This window comes from Xyrauchen texanus, chromosome 17 (genome assembly GCF_025860055.1).
Source record: "Xyrauchen texanus isolate HMW12.3.18 chromosome 17, RBS_HiC_50CHRs, whole genome shotgun sequence".
In the NCBI taxonomy this organism is placed as follows: domain Eukaryota; kingdom Metazoa; phylum Chordata; class Actinopteri; order Cypriniformes; family Catostomidae; genus Xyrauchen; species Xyrauchen texanus.
Genome location: NC_068292.1, coordinates 30,138,409 through 30,164,285, shown reverse-complemented (window position 1 = coordinate 30,164,285; position 25,877 = coordinate 30,138,409). Strand labels below are relative to the sequence as shown.

At 40.3% G+C, this 25,877-nt stretch overlaps 1 protein-coding gene across 1 annotated transcript; it reads right to left on the bottom strand.

The window, feature by feature from the left end:
- Positions 1-120: 120 nt before the first annotated feature.
- LOC127657672 (uncharacterized) lies at positions 121-25,189 on the bottom strand. The gene is made up of 16 exons (XM_052146523.1): positions 25,102-25,189; positions 22,259-22,392; positions 21,892-22,036; positions 21,683-21,753; positions 20,969-21,087; positions 20,587-20,674; positions 19,231-19,379; positions 18,966-19,050; positions 18,579-18,700; positions 18,029-18,178; positions 5,678-12,284; positions 5,420-5,577; positions 4,399-4,535; positions 3,501-3,835; positions 3,205-3,283; positions 121-1,446 (listed from the first exon to the last, which is right to left on the bottom strand). The coding sequence occupies exons 1-16, from the start codon at positions 25,187-25,189 to the stop codon at positions 1,319-1,321; spliced, it is 8,595 nt and encodes a 2,864-aa protein (XP_052002483.1). The 3' UTR covers positions 121-1,318.
- Positions 25,190-25,877: the final 688 nt, after the last annotated feature.

The window sequence follows — 25,877 nt, the reverse complement described above, 5'->3', positions numbered from 1 at the left end:
TTTGACCTCGCTCGTTATTTATCGAAAAACGCGTTAAAAAGTTGAAAAACAAAATCATGAATACTGCAAGAAATTAAAAATCACAGAAAAATATATTATAAGACAGAACAATTTATTGTCATCAAACAGTTCAATAAATGTTTCACAGTTTCCATGTTATTTTCACTCCCTCTTACAGAATAAGAAACTTCAAAATGAAACAGATGCTGAACATGAGTACCTCAGACATTTGCATGAATGATGAGGTCAACAAATAAAAATGAATAAATAAGTAAACTAATAGTCATGTATGCTTCTTTCTTTCTTTTTTTCATGCCAAGCAACAATGACTGCTTAATACATGAGCAAAGAAAAGCTAACGTCAGATACATTATTAAAAAATAACACCTGCAAAAGACACATTATAGATACACTCAACTGACATCTAAATAGCAAAATAAGAGAAAACATTTCAAAGTGTTTTATGCAAGGTTATGTTTGAGGCTGTTGTTAAAATGATTAATTGGCAAATGCCATAAATCCAAAATAATTTGATGCAAAAAGTAAATGTATATAATATATAATAAGTGATATAAGTGATAAGTATATAATAAGTGAATTTGGCCAACATACAAACAAATATTTAAATAATAAAAGCATATGCAGAATAAGTAAACAAATGAGATAAATAAATAAATAACATCTTGCAATAAAACTTCTGCATATAAACAGCCATTTTTGAGCATTCTGAAGAATACATTTAAAATAAATGGCTTTAAAATGAGTTTTTATTCTGTTGAAATTTAATTTTTAGTTTTTACAAATGCTAAATGAGAACTGCACTGTTATGATTTTGAGAGATAATTTCCCCCTCAGTCAAAACTACAATAATGACTGCAATGAGAACAAATTTACAATGTCAATATTTCTAAGCTCACAATTAGACAGGTACTGGTCAGAGAAAGTGCACCCCTACATTTAAGGGGAATAAAATACAAATGTACTTCAAGAAGCCATGAAAACAGAACAGTTAAGCTGGTACATAATTAGACCCCCATTGCATAGCCGAAAAGTACATGTCAGATGTTACTTAATTCCAAGGTTTTTGTCTGTTTGAAAGGTACTTCCTATGTGTGACATGGATTCACCAATCCAGCTACTGCAGTAGGTAAAACCTGGACTGCCTCCAGCCTTTAGAAACAGGAGTTCTTCCTTTTCTTGAAATAATAGCAATAAAAAAAAACTCCAGGAGTCATCATAGATACCGATGACAACAGGGGTCACTCATTCGTTCCAAGGGGAGTAAATTTAGTTCAGGTGTTTGGGGAACAGTAGTACCTCACACTAAATGTGGGTCATCGGCAGGGCTTACTGTAAACCTTGATGATGAGCCAGAAGTGACTCCAGTTGGGGATCTTGACTTCACTTCGTGGTCTTTAATCTTTGCTGCCTTGTAGCTGCCCATTCCTGGAAATAAAATGGCGAGATTGGCAAGATTTAAAAACATTCTGATTAATCTTAAAACTCTAATAAATGTACTCTGACCATTGGTGTATATGTTTATATGTTATTATCAATGCTGAAAAAAAATTAGTATAGTAATGTAGATAATGCTGAAGTGGATGATACATTCACGAGTATGAATCCTTGCAATTCTCATTCTTTATAAAAAAAAGTACTATCCAGTGTAAAATGGCTTATATATGATATAAAACATTCTGAGATTAAAATGCAAAACAGCACGTTGACAGTGCTGACACATGGTACAATACCTGTTACTTTTCTCAGTGCTGGCTAGAATGGGCCAATCACAGTCGTTTATTATTACTGGATGAGGATTTTTTAAATAGTTCTGTAAATACTGCTAAGGTGGATTTCCATTCACAGGTATGAATCCTTGAAATGATCAGTTTTTATTAAAAATAACTATCCAGTGTAAAATGACTGCTATGAGTTATTAAACAATCTGAGATTTAAATGCGTTTGCAGGGAGGATTCTGCTTTCAGAGCGTCAAGTGGCCCATGCAGGAATAAAACGTTGTGTCTCATTAGACAGTCAGTGGCTGACAACATGCAATTTCGGTCTGTAGGCCTGTTCCTCACACAAAACTATCATATACATTTTGAAAACATGAAATATATCACATGACTCATATGTGGAGTCAGTAGAGATGTTAATGCCATAGAAATGATAATTTGTTGTTTTCTGGGTAAGGAAAGTAGACTGGCAGGAATTTCAGATGAGCAGGTAAGAATTTTAATTTTCTGGAAGGGTTAATGTTACTGAATGAAAACGTTTTCTGAATGTTTGATATGATACACAGAGCAAAATATTTAGCAGTCTGCTATAAATATGATTTTCTATTTATACTGTGTGTGCATTCATTTGAACTGTTTATGCACTGTTTAATGTGTTATAATGAAACAATCTTATGATCATAAGTGCTTGTGAACTCTTTATACAGGGATGTGCCGATGACTGACAGGGTATTGGCCTACACTGTAGATGTTCATGATGCACTCCTGTTATAATTACAGCATAAGGATATGCTTGCATTATTTCCTAATATCAGTACTAACTAAGACAGACAGATAGAAAGATGAATGTTAGATTTATATAGCGCTTTTCCTGACACCACACTCAAAGTGCTGGATGATGCGACGGCAGCTATAGTCCACCAGTATGCTCACCACACACCAGCTATTGGTGGAGAGGAGAGAATAGAGTTATAGAGCCAATTAATGGATGGGGATTATTAGGAGGCCGTGATTGATAAGGACCAATGGGGAATTTGGCCAGGACAATGGGGTTATACTCCTACTCTTTACGAGAAAACCACTGGGATTGTTAATGATGACAGAGAGTCAGGACCTCGGTTTAAAGTCTCATCTGAAAGACGGTGCCTTTTTTCGTATAGTGTCCCCATCACTATACTGGGGCATTAGGACCCACTCAAACCGCAGGGTGAGCGTGACTGCTGGCCACCCTAACACCTCTTCCAGCAGCAACATTAGTTTTCCCAGGTCTCCCATGGAGGACTGACCAAGCTCAACCTTGCTTGGCTTTAATGGTTAACCAGTCTTGAGCTACAGGGTGATATGGCAGATAGATAATGTTTTATAAACATGCTATTTTTGTGACAGTGACATCATTGGAGCATGGCATTTATGAAAAGATTAGCAAATCAGACCCAGGTTATGACATCTTCTGATTAACACAATTACCAAAACTATCAGTGTCCGGGGGCTTTTCGTGGGGAGATGAACTACCAGATCCAGAACTCAGTTCATTGGTTGGAGTTTCCTGCCATAAAGAGTTTTAGGATCAGAAAAAGTAACATGACAGATAAGAAAAAGTAACATGACAAGAAAATGCATTAGATTACTTTATGGTAACAATGTACTTTATATAGTTATTTTTTTAAGTTTATATGTTTTCATTAAACAATGTTTAACATGTAGTTCTCATTTTAGGGTGAACTATCCCTTCAAGTTACTTGTTGCCCTTTCCCCTGACATACCTGATCAAAAAGATAGACTGTGACGTCATCAAAAAATGACACATTCCTGCCACGATCACGGTTCTCTTCATCCACTGGCTCCTTTGGCGATTTCAACAAGCTACGCAAGCCCACTCGCTTGTCAACATCTGTTTCCGTGACAACAATAACACGTCTGGGAGACTCATTCTCCTGTTCCTCTTCTTCATCTTCATCTGGATCACTGTCTGTTGATGCTCCCCTCCTCCTCCCTGCTCTGTGCTCTTGCCCTTCCCAGAATCCTCCTTTAAGGTTCGGTGAAAGAGGAAGAGAGAGAGCAAGTGGAGGGAGGGATAGGGAGAGACGGGCCAGCTTAGCTGAAAGTAATGGTGGAGAGGGAGTGATGAATACAGTGTAATATCAAAACACAATTGTGAGCATCAGGTACCAAATAACATATACTATAACATAAATAATAATATTTGCACCTTTAATTCAGTTGTGTCATTATATTACAAATGAAACTGCTCCCGTAGTTAAGCTCTCAAGGTGTAGTTTCTGCAGTTGTGTAGCAACCATTATAACATGGGGGACATGTGTACCCCACTTTTGGGGAAATAATCATTGTATTTTAAGTTATTATAAAAGTAATAATTGGCCACATTCAATTCTATTGTAAGTGCCTCAATGTAACCTCGATTGTTGCTTTTTTTTTAAAAGGAGGGACAAATTGAAATAATATTTTGTGGGAATCAACATTACGCCACAAATGCTGTCGATTGAGCTTAACTTGAGTTGAATCTGGAATATTCCTGTAATATTTCAAAATGTAAAACATTTCAAGACAGCATAAAAACATGCACAACTGACATTAAATCAGCACAAATCCACAGTGTTTGTTAAATTGGTTTAAGCGCTATTGTCTTTTGGTTCATAGTACCTTTCATTGCTTGGTTTGCAGCTGGCAGAGTGGGAGTAACCTCAGGCTGTTCAAGCACAGTCAGCGCTTCTGTCTGTGGTTCAGCAGGTTCACTCACAGACACAGAGAGAGACATGGGAGAGGTCGCCTCTTCACTGCTAAGATAAACCATTTACACTGAGAAGTCAGGGTTTTACCTCCCTTATCATGAAATGCAATTATGTATAATAGTTTGAAATCAGAGCCTGTGATTGTATTGAATGTCAAATTAAGACTGTAAAGGCTAAGATTACATACTCTGGAGTTAATATGTATCTAAATGACCATCAAACCGAAAAAAAAAAGATCTGACCAGGGTTTTTCCATCAGACAATGAAAACAGCATTAATTCAAATCCCATTTCAAAAAGAACAATTCTCTCTAATTTATTAGTGATCACTTTAGTGTGATGAAGCCATCTTTAGATAGACTGGCATTTTTTACTGATCCATGGGGGATCATTTAGTAAAGGGTTGATTACATGGAAATGTTGGTGTTACAAAACATTAAATGCAAATGGTATAAAAAGGAATAGTTCACTCAAAAATGAAAATTCTGTCATTGTATACTCGCCCTAATCTCGTAATGAGGCTAAATGTTATTGACGTGCCATGTTTGACTTGTGCACTGTATATTGGACATGATCAATGATTTAATTTCCTTTGATTTGATTTGAGAGTGAATATTGACTTTGGTCTTTTCAAGTTGATTGATCTTATGGCTTCAGAAGACTATGGCATCGACTACTTTTACTGTGGTGTTATGGTATGTTTTTTCTTTTCCTTTTTGGAGCTTGACACTAATCATTTGCAATATTTGGCAAAAAGTTGTTTGAAGATAAAAAATTGTTTTCCAAGCAATTCATACAGGTCTGGAACAACACGAAGGTGATAGAATTTAAATTTTTGAGTGCACTATTCCTTTAACATTCAGACCATTAATGCAATTATATGCTGTTTTTTTCCATCATTATAAATATTTTTTGTAGGATCCATAACTATACCTCTCCTTTTCTTCTTTGCTTGCAACACTCTCTTCAGGGGACAAAGGGGTAGTGGCTCCCCAAGGGTGTAAAATCACACTGTCACTAACCGTAGCCCCCCACAGAACATTGGTTGTAACATTTTCACTGAGAGAGTACTGAAGCCTCTCCTCACAAACCTAAACAAATGTTTGGATACAAATGCAAAAGGTTTCAGAAACTGCAGACCAGACAACCTAAATATATTGTTCTTACAAAATAGTTGTAGTTTCTACACACCTGCATCATCAGTCCATTCTTTGTCTGCATTTTGGAGAGTGACCTCTGCCCTTTGGAACCATCTGTACAATGGCACGGAGAGAGAGCTGTTGGCCCATGTTGCCCTGTTCTCTTCTCCAGTGACAGCTTAGCTTCTCCTAGGAAATTTGGAGACATGTTTTCGTATTGCTCTGAGTTCTGCAAGACAGCAGTGGAACTTTTCGATATCCCATCGACTTCCTCTTTTAAATATACTCTCGTCTTCCCCTCTGAAACAGCTGATTCATCTTGGTTTTCTATGCCACTAGCACCACCCATTCTTTGCTCTGGATGTTTCTTCAAAGATTCAAGCAAATCTAAGTTGCCTAAAAACAGATCTCCAAAGGTATCTTCATCCCCAGAAATGCAGCACAGCTGCTCCAGTTTTTCAAAATCCTCTAGAGGCTCCTCATCCAAATCCTTCCACTCAGAGACCAACAACTCCGGAATGGTGTTTAGAGAGCATTGTGAGAGAGGTGGATGGGGTGTTTTCTGGGACAGGCTATTTCTGTCATCCTCCCGTAAACTGTTAGATTCCGGGTGGATGTAGATTTCTTTTATGAGAGATGTGTAATTTTTTTTACCTAAATTTGCAGTGATACCTTTGTTGTGGGTAATAGTACTGGTGGTAATTTCTTCAAGAGGCTGAATTAAGCAATTGGTATTATCAGAACAGTCTGAATGCTCTTCACATCCTTTAGTAGAAGCTTGGTCTGTGGCACAGAATATATTTGTGCTGGTCTTTATTTCTATGTGGTGTACAGTATTTTGGAAACTACTTGGATTTTGGCATTTCCCCACTTCTGCATGTGGGGAGGCAACACATTCTGACAGCTCCGTTGAAATCAGTGCTGGTGCTGAACACTGAACATTGCTACTGTGGATTTTACATGGCTCTGGATCAGTACTTTTGGTTAGACTTGGGCAAGATAGAGATTCTGAACTCTTTTTTTCAGGAGAAATATCATCTTGTCCTTTACTGTTCGTGGTAGGACAATGATTTATTTCAGCATCTTGTCTACTAGTTTCAGTATTGTAGGTACAGTGAATGAGGGGAGAACTATCAACCAGTTTAGTTGCAGTGGTTAAGTTTGACATATCTACCATGTAGGTTTGATGTTCCTCAAGACCTGTGACCAGCACTTTGCTTGCTTCAGTTATGGGTGCCCATTTGGCATCAATTTGGTCCACATTGTTGCTGTGACTAAAAAGAGTTTCTTTCAGGTATCTTACGGGTTCCAACTCATCAGTTTGAGCATGGTCTGAAGTGGAAAGTGAGGAAGAGTGAGTCATGCAACCTCTAACAACTATCATGTTTTCGTCATCATCTTGCCTGCTGAATTCTTTATTATCTTCATCCCCAATGAATTCATCTCCCACATAATTTTGTAAACATGCCTCAGAATTATCATGAATCATCATCTCAACAGGTCTGTGTTGTACAGGCATCTCCTCCTCTGAGTTCTCAAAAATTTCAACATCTATCTTAATATTGTTAGTATCCAGCTCTGGTTCTCCATTTTCCATGTCTGGATTTTCCATGTTCTCCTCTTGCTGGAAGTCCAACACATCTACTGGTGTCTGCTGAGATGTACAAGTTTCTTTAAACCCTCCAGAAAGGATCAGTTTAAAATGTTCAGATGGTGGATCGCTAACCTGTCCATGGCTCTCATCATTAAAAGTATCTTCACATATTGTCTGAGATGATGATAGTTCGTTGTTTGCTTCAGATTCCCAGAATTCATGGCTCACCAATAAGTGTTCTTCCTCTGCCCAGGCTTTTTTCTCAAAACTTGGGAAGAGCTCCGATCCGAGCCCTGCTTCTAGTGCCCGGGTTTCAGCTGCAGCCCACTGAACATTTTCCACAGGCCAAAGGTGTTGCTCACCCTGCTGAAATCTGTGGCACTTGATTTTACTACTATCAGTCTCCTCTGTACCGTAATCTTCCTCAAGGGCACTCCACAACTCTTTTTCCTTAAGTTCAAGTCCCATAGAGGCACCGCTTTTGAACTCATCAGAACTTTTAACTTTTGAGGGCTCCACGCAGCTGACTTGCTCATCTTTAGCATTTTGAGAGGCTTGCTTGATAGTAAAGCAGAGTTCACCTGCAGTTAACTGACTTTCAGACCTCTCTTTTGTCTGCTCATCCTCTAAATAAGAGAGGTTTCTCAAGCCAAGTTCATTTGCATCAGAGTCTTGGATATCAAGCTTGCTCTTATCCTCTCCCTTGAGTTGTTCAGCTTTTGTTTCATTATAGCTTTGGCTGCATTTTGTGTCATCATTGCTGAGGTCTGTGTTTATATCAATGCTGCTGGTGCATTTAGAATAATCAGACTTTAAGCTATAAAACTTTGATAACCTGGATTTTGTTTTGTCTGATGGCTGTTCATGGTCACTTCCAGTATTAGGGAATTCAGGTGATGTACAACCTGCCCCTTTACAGTTGGTAGTTTGTAAATATGCACAATGTTCAATGAGTGCTTCCCTTTTTGGGGGCTCTGAGGCTGTTCGGGAAAGCAGTTCAAGGTCTGTAGCATCTGAATCATGAAACATTGTCTCTTTTAAAAGTGGGTGGGACATAACCAGCTCATTATTTTTAACAAGTGAGGAGTTTTGGAAGTTAATGGAGCTGTCACTAAATGAAAATCCGTTAATTGGCTCATCCTCTCCATTGGAGAACAACCTGGAAATAAACTCAGCATTGCCATCACTCTGAGAGTCTCCTGAGAAAATTGTTTTAACAGCACCTTTTTTGAGACCCTTCTCTACTACAGTACTCTCTAAAACTCTTATATCATCTGTCCCAACATCAGCTGCTTCATTTGAAACCAAAAATTCCTGGATGTCCAATTTAATTTTCCCCTCCTTTCCAAAATCTTCAAGCTCCAGTGGTCCATCATCCTCGATCTCCATCTTTTCCTCAATTCCCATCAACATTCCTCGTTCTACCACTCGAACAGCACCTGGATGGGAAGAGCCAAGCCCATCAGTGCCTCTTCTGCCTAAACCTTCTCCACCATCCAAGTCACTGTCAGAAAAGTAAGCAGAGTCCCGAAATGGAGTTTCACTTCCCAGGGCCCTCCATCCACTGCTTTCTCCACCCACCCAGGAGTCTGCAGGTGTGAGGCAGTCTAGAGAACAAGAGGTTAAAGGGGACAAGACTGAATCTGTGAGGGTCATGGTGGAGATTGACTGATCTGAGTCAGGTTCATGTACCATCAGTGATGGGAATACATCTGTGCTCGATTCACTTAAAGATAGTAATGAGTCACTCAGAAGTATTTTCTCCTGTGTCATTTTTGCGTCTTTTTCTTGGCAGATGGTCCCATTGATCCCTCTGTCATTTAGAATGGTTTGATCAAAGGATTTAGAAGATGTTTTTATTTTTGAGATCTGTCCGTTGAAGGTGGAGGAGTCTTGACTCATGCTGTTTTGAGTAACTGAAGGGGACATGTCTGAACTGTCTCCCCTCTCCTTTGTAGATGTTGTTTCACTTGCTGAATTTCTGTTTTCTGACCAATCTAGAGAGGATGATTCATTTGGGCTCTGGTTTATATGTTCAAATTCTTCTTTAAATGTTGCATTTGATGTCATCACCTCTACACTAGGTAAATCACTGTGATGTTTGCTGTGTTTTTGCTGATTTGCCAGAGCAAGTGTGCCAATCAAATCCGTTTCAGCTACACTTCTGCTCTGGGTATCAGCAGTGATTTGAATTTTATCCTCTTTGTGGGAACCGTGAACATTGTACAAATTCCTGCTTTTTATTGGAGCTTCACTTAAATAGTCATGTGATAAATATTGATCCTGATGCTGCCTGTTTAGCTCTTCTCTCTGTTTATATTTTATAACACAGAGTGGCACATCAGTGTTGTGCTTTGTTTCAATATCTTGAGCCTTTTTAATAACAGAAGATATCTGGTCCAGTAGAAGCCCATTTTTAGGCATTACCTCTGAGGGGGCAATGTTATTTGGGGAATTCTTTGGGAATGACTCAGGCTGTATTTCAGGTTTAAAGTAACTGCCTGGAGTTATTTTCGGGCCTAACTCAATATTTTGTAACTCTGATGCTATTTGAAGTACTGGAATTTCTGGACACATGGCAACCTTTATTTCACTCCTTATTGCCCGCTTGGTGACTTGAGCATAAATTGCTTCTTTTGAGTCAATTGTTGACTTTTCCAATCTTGCTCTGTCTGATTCAAACTGTATTGTCTGAGCCGATTCTGGGTCAATGCATATTGTCTCATACTCAGGAGACAATGGAATAGGTGACACACTCTCTTCCTTTTTATGTTGCCTAGTAATGGTTTCAGTTAAAAATGTTTCAGCAGATTGAATCTCCTTAAAGAATTCCTCTTTAGTCATTTCCCCTTTCTTAGGCTCAGGTTGTACACCCTCATTGGATAATTCAGAGAGCAAGGAATGAGACTTCTTCATCCCCTGTGAGAAAGCCTCTTCAGCCTCTGCATATGAAGGCAGGTGTGGAGGATGTGCGTATGGATGAGGTGTGGTTCCAAATCTGGAAACTGGGGTTCCACCTTCACCATCATATGCATCCTCACAATCTGAAACTGACATCTCAATCTCTGTGAGGAACAAATCTCTTTTTTTGGCACAGCCTTCATATCCAGTCAGGAAGTCTTTGTTTGGGCCCCAAGACTGTGAGGATGAGTCAAGTTCTGTGACAAGAGACTGGGATCGTGGCATTTCTTTGAATCCACTTTCTTTGTCTTTTCTTCCATTACTTTCTTTTGCCGATAAACTTTCGCCCTCTTTTATGTCCATGGAGTCATTAGAGATCTCAGTCAGAAACAGGTGTTTTGGGGATTTACTAGCCGTGGCAACACATTCCCTTTGCATGACTGCATCTTCTCTCCATATGGCTGGGAGGATAGTGGCAAGGCGTGACTGGGTTCGCTTCATCCCCTTTAAGAAAAGCTCAGATGTAGCAGGGTCTGACTCATCAACCAGGCTGATGTGATCAGTGGTTGTGCCACAGGTGAAACTGTCTGGTGACATAAACGGGGAGTCATCAACTAAATCATCATCATCATCATCATCATCATCCTTTGAGATTGATGGACTAGAAGATGATGTTCTCTCAATTTTTGGAATTGTGGATTGGAAATGGGTAAATTTGGAAAAAGATGAATGGAGGCCAGTTGACAACTCATTGTCTTGAGTGTATGTATCTGGACCATCCCTCGAATTGTACAAAGACTGAGATCGCATAATGCCTCTGTCAGCATTTTGCTCAACAGTGTGGTCACAGCTCAGTGGGTCTCTTTGCAAGTGCAACACACTGTATCTGGTACATGCCTCTGATGAGTAATTGTGACCCTTTTGGAGTCTGTAGTGGGGTGGAAGAGGTGGAGGACAGTTTTGGGGTGGAGGGAATACAGAATGACCCCCAGAGGAAGGTGGAATGGAAGGAGAGAGAGATGGAGATGGGGGCAGTTTCAGGTGAGTGCGATTAAAGCCCAAATGGTCAAAATTGGCTTTTGACAGTGAGGAGCTACTTATTAACAAAGAATCGGAGGTCTCAACTTTGCCCATTGGGTATGAGGATCCAGGGTAGACATCTAAACCATATGTTCTTGAGTATCCTAATGGAGGAGCAGGCAGGGGGTGTGAGTGTATATGGCTGCCAGAAGATGTGGACATTGAACGTGGTTTAGGTGGAAGGATGGGTGCTTGGGAGCCAAGGGATCTAGAGAAACTTTGGTTTGGTTCTCCAATGTCTTTTACAGCTAAATATGTTTCTCTGTTACAGCTCTCCTTACTAAACTCAACCAAACCAGTTTTTGGAACCAAACCCTGTACCTCGCTGGATCTGACAGAATGATAGGTTCCTCTTGCAAGGCCATCATGCTGACTGAAGGTTTGTCTGTCTTTTCCAGCAGTCCCTGTCTGAAGCTCAACCAGCTCCAAGTCTCCAGGGCACATTGAATTTGTTCTTAATGCGTGACATTTTCCATGTAAACTTGGAGACTTATCCTGCGGAGTATGCTCTTCTAGGCGGATGAAATACTCACTGGCCAATGAAGGGCTGCGGGCGCTGATCACAGGGACAACAGTGGGTGTGTCCAAAGTTTGCCTGTGGGCAGAATTGGGTGTTGGAATTGGTTGAGGTGGAGGAAGTGGTTTGTAACCCCTCCTGCCATGAGCCTTTTCCCAGAAGTATTCAAAGTTTAAGCCTTTGCTTGTCTCTGTTACTGTAAGGATGTCATCGAGTTCAGATGTAGGAGTGATCATATTGTCCACAGGGTCCAAAAGAGGAAAGGAGCTTCCGTTGCCCCTGAGGCAGCCATCTTCCCTCCCATACTCTCTCTCTCTCAATAGTTTGTTTGCTGCTGACTGGAAAGCAGGGGGCCGAAGTTCATCCCATCGCCTCTCAAATGACTCTTCGCTCTCTCCTCTCCTTCCTTGTCCATCGTCTTCCTCATAATCCTCCTCATCACCATCGCTTCTAGTACTTTTTTGACTTCCTTGTTCTGCGGCAAGAAGAGAGGAGAGGAGGAGGAAGACTTCACTGACCGTCGGCCGCTGGGATTGAGGTAACCAGCATGACTGCATGACCTCATACCTAAGAAAATATTCAAAGATTTTCTTAATAACATTTGTATTCTGTCACAGATTTTGTTAAAGATAATAACTTATAAAGATATTATTAAAAGAATCACATACTTTAATAAAATTACACTGTTCTATTTCACTTTATTAGTTTACATTGCTCACTTGTGCACTAGTTATTAAATAAATGGAAAGTTCCTTTTTTAAGCTGAGCTTATTCATCTTTCCGAATAACTGAGGTCTTGGACTTTACTGAGAACTACCAGCGTGGATGCAGCATCACACGAAAGCAAAAGTTTTCGATTACTGATAGAATCATAGCCATCATAGAAATAGCCTACTCTATTAACAGGCATATTTGTCATTACAGGGGGTTAGAGATAAAGTAATAAGTATTTGGTTGGTCATGTGATCGCAACCAGGGGGGATTTGAGATCATGAAATAGCTTTTTCCAGAACCACTTATATGGCTAGGGCCTTCATCTTATGTTAATTAACATAATTTCAAAAACAAAATTCAAAAGTACCATCAATTTCTTTAGGTGGAAATACTTCTCTTTTTCCGGAATTTCGGGTTGATAGGGAACGCTGTCAAGTTTGGCTGCCGCTTCTCTCAACTTTTAAATGTTTATTTATTTATTTTACTGGTAGCATGGATTTTCAGAGCCTCAAAGTTTTATATCAGAGCACTATTTTATTTATTCTTCGTTGCGATGTGGGATTACCTTTTAAACTTTGGACTGCTGTTATTATCTGTGAATGTCCTATGGTGGAGTCAACGCTGCTGTCGCCTTGCCCAGGTTTTACATCACTTTGAGGCTACTATGTGTATGGGTCCCATCATGGCTTTAAGGTACACTGCAGGGCAGGTTCTGAATTTAAAATAGAACTATTTTTTGCCAAAAGAAACTTGTGAACTTTGTCAAAATAATGGAATATTGCGTCCAAAGCGCTACAGACATCGCAGTTCAAGACGCAGTTTTGTCTCTCCTTCTTCGACTGCCATCTCCATTCCACTGTTTTGCCGGAAAGCCAAAAGACTGATTTATACTGGCACTGACTTTAACAATTTGTCATCGCTTCCATGTCTGGAGGCTTTCCTGTCTTCGAGTCTGGTTAAAACAGCATTATTTAATGCAAGCTCTGTGAATAACAATGCTCTGCTGTTATCGGACATTACAACAGAAAAAAACTAGACTTTTTATGCTTAACAGAAACATGGCATAAACAGAGTGATGGTTTCCTCTTTAATCAAATTACTCCCATGGGCTATGGGTTGTTTGATCTCCCACAACTCTCTGGCAGAGGTGGGGGTATTATGGTGCTTCACAACCTAAAATACAACCTCCTGTGTCTGTACCAAAGTTCACTTCCTTTGAGTGCCTCGTTCTGAGCTTCTCTGCCCCTCATACAACCATCATTGCTACAGTGTACAGACCTTCAAAGACTAATGAAGCCTTTTTGTCAGAGTTTGCTGATTTGTTGTCTCTGCTGTGCCTCAATTTCAAGATAATTCTTATTTTGGGGGACTTTAACATTCACATTGACTCAAAAGACTATCGACAAAGGACTTTTTGTCTTTATTGGAGTATTTTGATTTGATCCAGTTTTTTGACTGTTCTACACATAACAAAGGTCACACTTGTGTCTGAGGTTTCTTCTGTTGATTTAAGTCTTTCTGACCATTTAGCCATCATTTTTCATTTGGAAATGCCAAACATTATTTCTTCTTCTCACACTGTATAATATCAGAAATGGAAATCTATTGATTTGTCAGCTTTTATGAACGCTATTGTATCTTCTTTAAGATGTTTTCCTTCTTCTGATCTTCTTGAAGACAAGATTTCTCCTCACAGAGAGTTAGATGCGGCTAGGGCCATCAAGCTATAATACGCATCAGGGAATGCGTTCTTTTCCAGTCTTATTCTTTCAAGGGGAAAAGACCCTGCAGAGACCACATCCTGCCCAGTCTGGGGGGGGAGGTAAAAAATGGGTTACGTCACATGGGTTTTCAGGCCACATGTGGAAGAGGCACAGTGGTAGATCCTACCTAGCAAGAGAGGAGTTGCTACAAACACGGTGACCGGGGGGCAGAGGGAACTGCCCAAGTGAGACGTGGGTCTGCCGGCGGGTGAACCATACCACGGAAAATACACACAGGGATTAATCCATGATTATGATGATGGCCAAACCCTGTGGAGCACCTGTTCCAGTACAGAGTAGTTAGTACCCGTAGTGGGTCTTGTCGGGAATTGCTCCACTGAATTTGGAGACCAGAGGGCTAAGGAGGAAAAACATCCAGGGAGTGCATGCTTTTGTGGACTCACCTGGGGGTAAAAACACCCAGTCAGTCGTCCTGTTCTAATGCTGCGAACCAATCTTGATGCCGGACGTTTTTGAGCGAGCATCTTGAACAGGAGTTTGTGCAGAGCCCGGTTGAGAACTCGCAGGTCCAAGACTGGCCTCAACCCACCTCCTTTTTTGGGTACATTGAAGGGCTGTAGAAACCCTTCATCTCGGCTGGAGGGACAGGCTCCAGGATCCTTTTGCAAGAGGTGGACCGGATGTCGCTGAAACGGGGCGGACACCTGGCAAACTGAATCGCATAGCCCAGTCGGATGGTCCTGGCCAGCCAGCGCGACGGGTTGGAAAGCATAAGCCATGCGTCCAAGCTCTGTGCGAGGGGCACTAAGGGGATGATCAATGATTTTACATACCCGTTGGGCTTCGCAGCTGTGGGGAGCAGATAGTGTTGCGTCAGGAGGCAAGGTTGCGTCCTGAGGCATGTGTGCTGAGAGACTTACCTTGCTCCAGGGGGGCGGCTTAGCGACTGAGGAGGAGGTCCTAGTGAGGCATTCTCTGGACAGAACCAGCCGGCAGGGGTTGTGAATGCTGTACGGACGTGGACGTGAAGTTTCTACGTCCAGGTTGCCACTTGGAGTGGCGTTTCGGTTGAGAAAGGAAAGCCGCGACCGCAACGATGCTATGGTCAGGTTCTCGCAATGAGTACATGAGCCATCCACAAACACTGCCTCAGTGTGATCACGACCCAGACAAACAAGGCAGCGCCTATGGCCATCAGAAGCAGAGAGACATCTGCCGCATTCAGGAACAACGCAAAGGCAGAAGGGCATCTTGAAAAAGACGCGTCTTTAAAAAGACGTTCGACGCCAAGCGTTAACTCTTTTATTTATTTTTTATCTCTTTTAGAGGAGTTTTGCTCTTTTAGAGGACAACTGTCGAAGCGCCCAGGGGCGTGGACTGAACTGGTGTGCAGAAGAGGGAGAATGGCGCTGGCAATGCACCGTAGATCCAACAGGAAAGCTCTCTTTTAGAGGTGAGTGGAACAGAGTGAGGTTTCAGCTCGCTGAACACACACAACCGCTCTGAATCTGACTGAACAAAGGCACATCCCACCTTTCTGTTTGCCAATTTGGCATTGGCCTTTTTCATATTCAGAGTTATCCGAGGCTCCCGAAAGAAGCCCCTTGTTTCACTACAATCGACAAAACGTCGAGTGAGTGACAGAAGGGGAATGTATATTACCAGGCATGGAAAGACAACTTGCATGATTATAAAGAAGAAATCAGATCAGCCAGAACCTGTTATTTTTCTGAAATAATAAAATAATCTGAGACATCTATTCAATACCATTAATAGATTGCTCAAATGTAATTGTTCTACCACCTTGCCTGCATCACTTTCACTGATAGACACTGTTCGGAAAAATATTCTTGCTACCACATCTGTCTTTTCGTTTTTTTTCTCAGCCAGTCCTGTTTCTCTGGCACACCTCTCAAATTTCTCTCAACTCGACCATGTTACTCTAAGTAATGAGGTATGACATATGAAAGCTACCACTAACATACGGACTAATCTATTCAAATCCTGTTTTTCCTCTCTGTGTCCCATTGTTTTGGATATAATAAATGACTCCTTGCGTACTGGTGTTGTGCCGTTAGCATTTAAAATTGCTGCTGTAACTCCAGTTCCAAAAAAGCCTAAAATGGATTTGGACAATTTGAGCAACCTCCATCCCATTTCAAATCTTCCCTTCCTTGCAAAAATCTTAGAGCAAGCTGTTGCCTCTCAATTATACAATCACCTCATTGTCAATGATCCCTTGGAGCCATTTCAGTCTGGTTTTCGGAAATGTCATTGTACAGAAACGGCTCTAATCGATGTCACTAATGACTTGTTAAAGGCTTCAGACTCAAGCTCTTTTTCTATTCTCATCTTTCTTGATCTCAGTGCTGCTTTCGACACTGTGGATCACACTGTTTTACTCACCTGTCTTGAATCTGTTTTTGGTGTCTCCGGCACTGCATTAAACTGGTTCAGGTCCTACCTCTCTGATCAAAGGCAGTTTGTCTCTCTAGGTGGTTACAGGTCTGAGATTGTTTCAGTCTACTCTGGTGTAGGTTCAATTTTGGGCCCTTTACATTTTAGTACCGTATTTATATTTTTCCTCTTGGTCAGCTTTTAAGATCACTAATTTATAATTAGAATTTTTATGCAGATGACACACAGTTATATATATTCATTCTAAACCTGGTGAAAACCTTTTTTCAAACTGCATTTCTGAAATAAAAACTTGGATGGCACAAAATGCTCTTTGTCTTAACAGTAATAAGACAGAGGTTATGCTTATTGGATCTCCTCACCAGCTTCGGAAGGCTTGCTCCTTAGCCCATTGAGGGTTCAGTTTTAGAGCTTCAAACAAAAATCTGGGTATTATATTTTACCCAAATTTGTAATTTGATCCACCTGTAAACAATACTGCTAAAAAATAATTTTATCATCTTAGAAACGTTTTCTCTCACGTTGACTATTGCAATGCTCTCCCTGCTGGAGTCTCAAAATCTACTTTAAATAATTTGCAATATGTGCAAAACTCAGCTGCCAGAATCCTGACAGGGGCCAGGGCAAGTGACCACATCACTCCTATCTTGGAATCCTTGCACTGGCTCCCTGTCAGGTTTTGTGTTGTTTTTAGAATTCTTATGCTGACCTACAAGGCTTTGCATGGTTTTGTTCCCCAATATTTGTCTGAGCTTTTAACCCCGCACACACCAAAGTGCAATCTCCGCTCCTCTATATCTGTTTTTTAAACTGTTCCTCAGACACGTTTAAGCTCTATGTGTGACGGGGCATTCTCTTTTTATGCTGCGAAGCAATGGAACTCTCTACCCTCAGAACTAAGAGTAGTTCAGTCTTTTAGTGTGTATGTCATGTCTTAATACTTATTTTTTCAGAGGCTTTTAATTGATACTATTGTATTTAATTAATTTAATACTATCACTGTGTGTAATATTTACAGTGTTTTATCAATAGTTGTTTTGAGATGCATGTTTTATCCATTTGTATCAAGCTCTGTATTTTTCTATTTTTATTTTTCCTTTCTATTTAAAGCGCTTTGAGAGGTTTCTTTAAAGGCAGTGGTGGTATTCGAGTGGTGGCTTGTGGGCTAAAGCACATAACTGTTAATCAGAAGGTCGCTGATTCGATCCCCACAGCCACCACCATTGCGTCCTTGAGCTAGGCACTTAACTCCAGGTTGCTCCGGGGGGATTGTCCCTGTAATAAGTGCACTGTAAGTCGCTTTGGATAAAAGCGTCTGCCAAATGCATAAATGTAAACTAAAAAGGCGCTGTATTAAATAAAAATTATTATCATTATTTATTATTCTTGTAAGTGAAAATATATATTTTGTGTTCCTAAGTAAATGAAGCTGATAAAACCATTAACAAAACTGACCAATAGTCTGCATGAGCGAGTTTGAGGCGAGGTTGAGCCAGAGTTATCTGTCGTTCACTGATAACGAAAGTGAAAACCTCTTCATCACTTAGGTGTCTGTATGGCTGGGCTCCAAATTCAAAAAGCTCCCATATCACCACACCCAGAGACCTGTAAATCAATTGCAGGAAGAGACATAGTTTGAAATTTAGGAAAAACCAAGAAAAGCACTGACGTTATACTGAAATCTAATTCATCCATTTAACAACACTGGCACCTCAGAATGTTTAAATATAATACAACTGTATTTTTGCCCAGTGTTATTAGTCATAAACATTTTAAATCTCATCTGTAGTTATAACATCATGAAATTTGACTGTGATATTAGTATGCATCTTAAAATCCACACATATTACAAAGAAGATCTAAAATATTATTAAACATAGAATAATGTTCCCTTCTTAGATGTATTATGTTTTTAGTCACAAAATAGTGCTATTTGTTTCAGTGAATGCAAAAATATTGTCTTTTATGGGTTTTTATTGTATTGTTGTCCATTATATGTCCATACCATAAATTGCTGGTTTTGGTTTGATCAGTAACAATCAGATTCCCATGAAAGTCCTCCAGAAGTTCAGGGGCGATCCAGCGGAGAGGAATCCACAGTTTGTCTGGGGTTAGATAGTAATCCTCCTATGTGTGTGATATATATTAAAAAACACATTGCATAAAAGTGTTTCCTTGGGAAGTTAGGCTTCTCAAAACCATTACACAGCTAAATGCTGATTAAGCAATATGTCAATATATCAATTACTGTATTTTTGAGTCTTATAGGGTGAACAATAATAAAAAAAATTCTTCTTCACTGATTGAATGAGGACAATAGGCTTACTCTATGAAGTTTCTATGAAGTTTCTTGGGTCTCAAGTTTAGGAGAGCAAGGTGTTAAAACAAGTACCTTATATTGGTTGTGCGAGAGGCCATAGTCTCCGATCCGAACAGTAAGATCTGAGGTTAGGAGGCAGTTCCTCAGTGCCAAATCACTAGCGAAAAAGAGAAAGACTGAACCATAATTTTTCTATATATCATATACAATTCATTTTGACTAATGCCCTTATGTCTAAGTGAGTCACATTGTCCTGATAGCTTTAAAAGTCTGATTTTGTGTGAACAGCATATTGCTACAGTAACATCATGCTGACAGGATATTTCATCAATCTGACCTGTGGATGTAATTGTTCTCATGGAGATGCAAGAGACCTGAGGTGATCTCATATGCCATTCGCTGTAAGGTCAAAAGGTCTCGGTTTAAAAGGTCAGGGGTCATCCCATCAGACTTCCTCTGAGCTCTTAAATATCTCTTCAGGTCACCCTGTAAATTATTAACAGAAAAAAAATAAAAAAATTGGGGGCGTAGCAGGGCCGTGATGATGCATGCCTGGTGCTGAGTTGAATAATCAGCGGGAGGGAGATGGGGGGGGTACACGAAGCTGTGTGTGTGCATCTTTGTTTGTTTTGCAGTTTATGTTATGTTTGAGTTCAGTTTGATATTAAAGTTTTACATTGACTGTTCAGCTGGTTCCCGTCTCCTCCTTGCCCATCTTAAGAACCTTGTTACATTGGTGCCAAAACTCAGAAGGGAGGAGGGATGTGCTGTCGGAGAGCCCTCGCCGCAGTGGGAGTTTCGCAACGCCCAGGAGATCGCCAGGAGTCAGAGGAGCCGCTGTCATCCGTCTGGGGATGGAGGAGCCACTGCTGTCCTCCAGGGGAGCATGCTGCAGTCCACCAGGAGGCAAGGTCCAGTGCCATTGCCCGGCGTCACAGAGAATCGCTGCCCAGCTGACTGAAGACCAGGCAACAGTGTGTCCGGGGACCGGCAACCCACTTTTTCTCTCTCGCTCTCTCTCTCTCTCTTCCTTTCTCGTTCTGTCTCTCCCACTCACTATTTCTCTCTTCCCTCTCCCTCCCCTCCCCTCTCTCAGTTTCCCAGGAGGCGGGGAAGGCCGGCAGGAGAAAGGATTGCTGAATGGGCAACACCTCTCCTCCAGAGATCTCCCTGGCCTGAATCTGGTGGTGGAGGAGTGTGACAGGGAGTGGGGGCGTAGCCGGGCCGTAATCAGTGGGTGAAAGATAAGGGGGGGCTGGAGACACCAGTTCGATGGATAAACGCTCGAAGCTGTGTGTGTGCGTCTTTGTTTGTTTTGCATTTTATGTTATGTTTGAGTTCAGTTTGTTATTAAAGTTTTACATTGACTGTTCAGCTAGTTCCCGCCTCCTCCTTGCCCATTTTAAGAACCGTGTTACACAAATGCTTCGTCCTTATAGTTTTATTCCTTTTAGAAGTGATGAGAAAATGTAACACAATTCATGACCTCATAATGCATTGGTATAAATAATTATATTTCTGTCTTTTGAAGAAATTGCCTTAAGAACCCATTGACTGCATTTCCTTAAATTTCTGATAAGAGACAAACACTCTATCCAAGACAGTAATTGTGCTTTTTTATATTAAAAAAATTATTTCAAAGCATCAGAATCAGTATATGAGTTATTGTCTTGATATTGTTTTGGGTTCTCACCAGTTGACAGAACTCCATAACCAGGAGAAAAGGGATGCTCTCACTGCACTGGCCCAAACACTGGAGGATATTTGGATGCTGAAGGCTTCTGTGAGGTAAGAAAGTAATCAGTAAAGCATAGTTGTTTTTGTCAATGTTGTTGTAAACTTGAAAAGAGAGAAAGGGGAAAAAGAGAGGGGGAGATGGCAAATGTAATTAACTAAAATCCTGGTTCCAATCTTTTGTAGCATTCCAGGACTCATTTTCAACTTGTTCAGGGACAGCAAGTTTAAAGATCCCACAATGTTCTATTTGAACTGTGACAAAGCCCATCACAAGTCTTTATATGTTAGGTAAGTGGGGAATAACAAAATGGCAGGTAGAGCAGCCCAGTTTTTCTGACCTGTAAGGCTCTGCTTCTGCCAAGAACTTGCGCTGCTCTAAAGGACTGGCACTGACTCTCAGCTCCTTCACCACAGCCTGATAGGAACTGCAGTCACAAAGCACCTCAGCCAGGATTACCTAACAGATAGAAAGAGAGAGATGGGTGAGATCAAACAGTTACTACACTACACTAAGTGTTCTTAAAGGAAAAAGACTAAAAGAGAGAGAATGTCGGCAGTCTGGGATTAAATTGAAGAGAAAATTCTACATCCTGTGTGTGCAGTGAGGACATACTGACTACAAACAGACCTACACACACCAAACTGAGTAGAAATTCAGCTCAGTGTGATTTTAGAGAGAGGTTTTCAAGATGGTGAAAACAAGACCAAAACCCATAATTGTCTGGAATAAACAAGCTGGAAGCACTACTGTGTACATCCATATCTTGTATATTCTGTAATATTTGTGTAGGTATAATTTTGTATTACGTGTATATTGTGAATAATGAGTACCGGTATTTTGTTTATATCTTAAATATTGTCTTATTTGTTATACTTAGGTAGATGGTGTAGTGACAATATAGTGATGTGACTTCCTTTGGTTTTGGTTTGATTGCACATAGTCATAACACACCACTTTTCAGTTTCTGCTGTATATGTTTAACATCCACCATTGGTCTCTGTACAATTCAAGCTGTAAAGGAGATACAAATCTGATCATTTAAATGGATTACCTTCCCAAACCAGCCATTTCCAATCTCCTGTAAGTGGTTGAGGGTGTGCCTTAGGAAATATTGGCATCCGTCTGTGGGATAGTACAAGATATGACATTAGGTGTTTCCTGACACCCCTGTGCGAGTTTGCAGAAATGTCTGTATATTGAGTTTACTAGGAAGAGGTGATCTAGCAAGGTGTACATCTTGCCTGTGGTTAGTGGGCTTACCTGTGCCATTAGGTAGGGTGGGGCAGGCCTTCTCCCGCAGAGGGAGAGTGTAGACCTCTGGTAGTGATGAACAGGAGGACAAACTGTCTTCAGGAAGAGGACTGGAAGCCCCAGAGCATTCTTCCCCTTCTGCATTATCAAACTCCTGAAGGAAAGTGGGGGAGGTGGGAAGGCGGCAATATATCAAAGAGTTATTTTTAGCTAACAATATAATTATTGAAATTCTGTTCAGAATAAAAAAAACGTATTTTTAAATCAGTAACTCTCACAATGCAAATGTATTCAAACCCAGCAGTGCTTCTCAGCAGTGCTTCTAATAAGACAGGGCTTTGGAATACATATACTCACACACTTTAAAGAGACTTACATTGAATCCCACACCTCCTCTTTTGCAACAAAGGCAGGTGAGAAGCAACAGAACAAAAGAGACCAGTCCAGAGCAGGAGATGAGAATAATCACATAAGGGGGAGGAGAGAGAGAGCCGTCCCGGGATAGAGAGACTGAGAAAAAAAAAAAAGAAGAAGAGTTGGTGGATAGTTTCAATCACATATCCATCCTGACAAGTCAAAAGATTGATCTGATTGAGAGAGAGAGAGAGAGGGAACCAGTATATATTTCTAAAAGGAATACTATTTTAAAAGGGCAGAGTTACATTCAGAATATAGTACAGGAATCCAATGAAGAATTTTCATTGCACAAAGGGTGAAAATACAGAGAAAAGCAGAGGAAATCAGAAAAGATCACCTTAAGGTTGGGTTAAGGAAGGGGTTTGAGAGTTTAGGTTTAAAGGAAGCAAAGGAGAGAAGCCAGAGAATCATCATACAAGGCATTCTTGTACTTATTATTATTGAAGAAATAGGGAAGGTATTTGGAGTTTTGTTTGAGGGAGGCAGGGCGTAGTTTCCGGGAGAGATGGGTGTCCCCCACAATTATCAAAGCAAGCAAGTACAACCCCTCCAATATTTACACCATGATCAATGGAAACATGTAGATGCTTCACGCTGCAACCCCCCAATATTCAAGCAAAATCTACACCCTTGGAGGGAGGGTTCTATTTTAGGAAAGGGACTGGATTATTGAAATATTGAAAAAGATTCTTGTATTTGCAGGATTACTGGGTCAGAGGGAAAGGTGCCATACTTGATTTTGTACCTCGATTTGGTCGTTTGTTTTAGAAGAGTCATCTGTGAAGAAGAAAAGGTGGGAAGGAGGGCAAGGGTGTTAAAATAACCTTTGGTAAACTAACATTTTAATTATCCCGTTGAATATTAACAAAAAAAATTGTTGATTTCATGTATTGAATTGACTAGCATCTTCATCATTTATCATTTGTTTGTCAATGTTAGACAGAGATGCAATTGTTGGAGAATCTACCCCTCCCTTTTACTACGTATTCATTTACTTACATGACTACACAAATACTCAAATATAAATATTTAATAAGGATATCATTGAATAGATTGTGTAAACTAATACCATTAATACTAATCTGTAAAAAAAAAAATATATCGATTTTGCTTTCAATTTCTTAAATCAAATGCAATAAAACAATGCTTCTGTAACTTTTAGGGCCATGTTTTCCTAAAATAGCAAAGGCACCACAAAGACTTTTCAGACACATCAGTACCAACAGCCAAGTCTCAGCTAAGGCTGGGGAAAGGTTGTTTCATAAGAAGCACATGTATAAAGCAGTCATTAAAATCTACTGTGTGAACTGTGCTGTTCATTTAAGGATGTGCTCATTTTGGACACTTACAGTATGTCTTTTTTCAATGTTCTAATTAGATGCCATCTAACAGAAAACCAAAAACAACTACATCCAATTTTTTCTTCATCTTTTCTGAATGACTGTATGACCGAAAAAGTAGTTAAGGAACGATTGGGCCAAAGGCCCCCAATAAAATTGCTTTTCTTAAGTGGGGTGAATAGATTTTTTACGAACATTTTTCAAAGTGGGCCCACATGGACTGATCCAGTCACAAAGATTAATTTGTTAATTTGCCACAGAAACACATTTTTCTATCTTGAGCCATTTTTTTGCAAGAAAAAAATGTATTTATCTTTAGCCCTGTTGTACCCGTTTGTTTATTATTATTATTATTATTATGATTATGACTATTATTATTATCATCATCATCATCATCATCATTATTATCATTACTAATGTCAGCTATTACAGCATTGGAAACTCCAAAATTAAATATTTATTACAATTTCCAATTGAATGTGAATATATGATAATTAACATTTATTTAAATAATCATTACATTTGTCCATGTAGTCCTACTCTATCGCGTCAAAAGCGTGTCTGGTCTCATGGAGCTCGTTTCCTATGGCTTTATTATTTCAAAACATCAATTTATATCCGTACAACAGAACCCTGTCTAAAACAAAACGTCATAGTCATTACCACAAATTAACAATAGACACATTTTGCTATAGAGAAACCCGCGTTTTTCGGTCCCATGAAACAGAGGATGTGAATAGCCAACATGAAGCATGTTGTTATTCATCTGATAACCTTTTATTGTTCGAGGACACGGTGCCCAGAGATTGGCAGACACGGACCTGTGCGCGGCTCCTTTTTTCCACTCTGGCCATCTGGTAAGTTATGTAGGCCTATTCGAGAGCACGCAAATAAACACTAGGGCCTGTTGGCACATGTGTGTTAATGTTCCTGTTAAATAATAACACTAAACACCCATTACAAAAAAAATAAACTAATTAGGTACGGATAATGTAGGCTATTTCTGGGAACATTAAAAAAGGGGGTGAGATGTTTTATATGAAATTCACGCTATGATTTAGTTCAGGCTTATAGGCTAAATTATGTACATCGTAAAGAGGAGAGCTGCTTGTAAGTCTACAATGCATAGCCTATGCGTAACAGATAGGCTACCTTTATTTCCATGACAGCGCATGATGCGTCTCAATAAGCATATGTGGTGGCAATATGCAGCCTACGTAGATGTGCATACAGTATAATAATAGATTTCCTAATGAAAAACATACATTATTCAATCATGTGGCATTGGTGAATCAAGATAACGACAGCGCTGCAATACGTGAGTCACCCAAAGCTAGAGGTTTAAAATACTCAGTCAAGAAATCTCTCATCAGACCATCAAATTTCCCTTCTTCATAGCGTCTCAGCGCCCCCTCCCCTCTCCAGCGCATCAGTAATCATTCCTTCTAAACGACTCTCTCACCTTCCTTCTGCGGGGCTCCCAGTGCTCTCTCCGGGCTGAAGTACGACATCACACCCACCAGAACAATCACCCAGCACTGTTGTGACATAGTCGCGGGGTCCACGGGACCAACATCCGAGCGATGCTGTCAACGTTGCGCGCCGCGTGTCCGGCTCTCCGTTCGTTCCCCGCTAATAAATAAAGTTTTCCCTGTTGTGCAAGCCCGCTCTCCTCCGTTTGATAGATGTTCCTTTAATCCGCAATTAAACACTGTGTGAACGCTCTTTTGTGTCGGCCATCCTGCGATCAGCATCATCACCAGCGGGCTTTTACCATTTCGTCTTCATACTCCATTTTCTTCAACGGCTGGAAATGCTCCGAAAATACGCCGGTGAAGGCATTAAATTGATTATTATTCCCGTTTATATCCTAATATATATCAAGTGTCAGTCGCATGTGTGTGGAGCAGCTATGTTTTCTTCCAATAAGCCCCTTTACGTCAGACGCGACCGAGCTTGCGCTATCAGGGGACGTTCAGACCGAACGCGTCCTTTCGCAAAAAATATATATAAATAATTAAAAAACAGATCCTCTGTTATACGCCTCGCAATGCGTATAACAGAGCGCAGGTAGGCTATCTGCTGACGCGTTTTTTAAAGTTATTTTTAACTTGACATGGCGTCTAAAAACGGCGCAATGTGAAGGCGTCCGTTTAGCGCGTTTACATAGGAAACAATTAGCCTACAAATAGAGCAAGTGGACTCAAAAACGCGTTCAGTGTGAACGGCCCCTTATGA

Excerpts from the sequence above, each read along its gene's own strand:
- LOC127657672 (XM_052146523.1), bottom strand. The coding sequence starts at position 25,189 with ATGTCACAACAGTGCTGGGTGATTGTTCTGGTGGGTGTGATGTCGTAC. Across the intron at positions 20,675-20,968 it reads GCAGAAGCAGAGCCTTACAG|AAGCCTTCAGCATCCAAATA; the intron begins GTCAGAAAAACT and ends CTTACCTCACAG. Across the intron at positions 18,179-18,578 it reads ACCAAAACCAGCAATTTATG|GTCTCTGGGTGTGGTGATAT; the intron begins GTATGGACATAT and ends ATTGATTTACAG.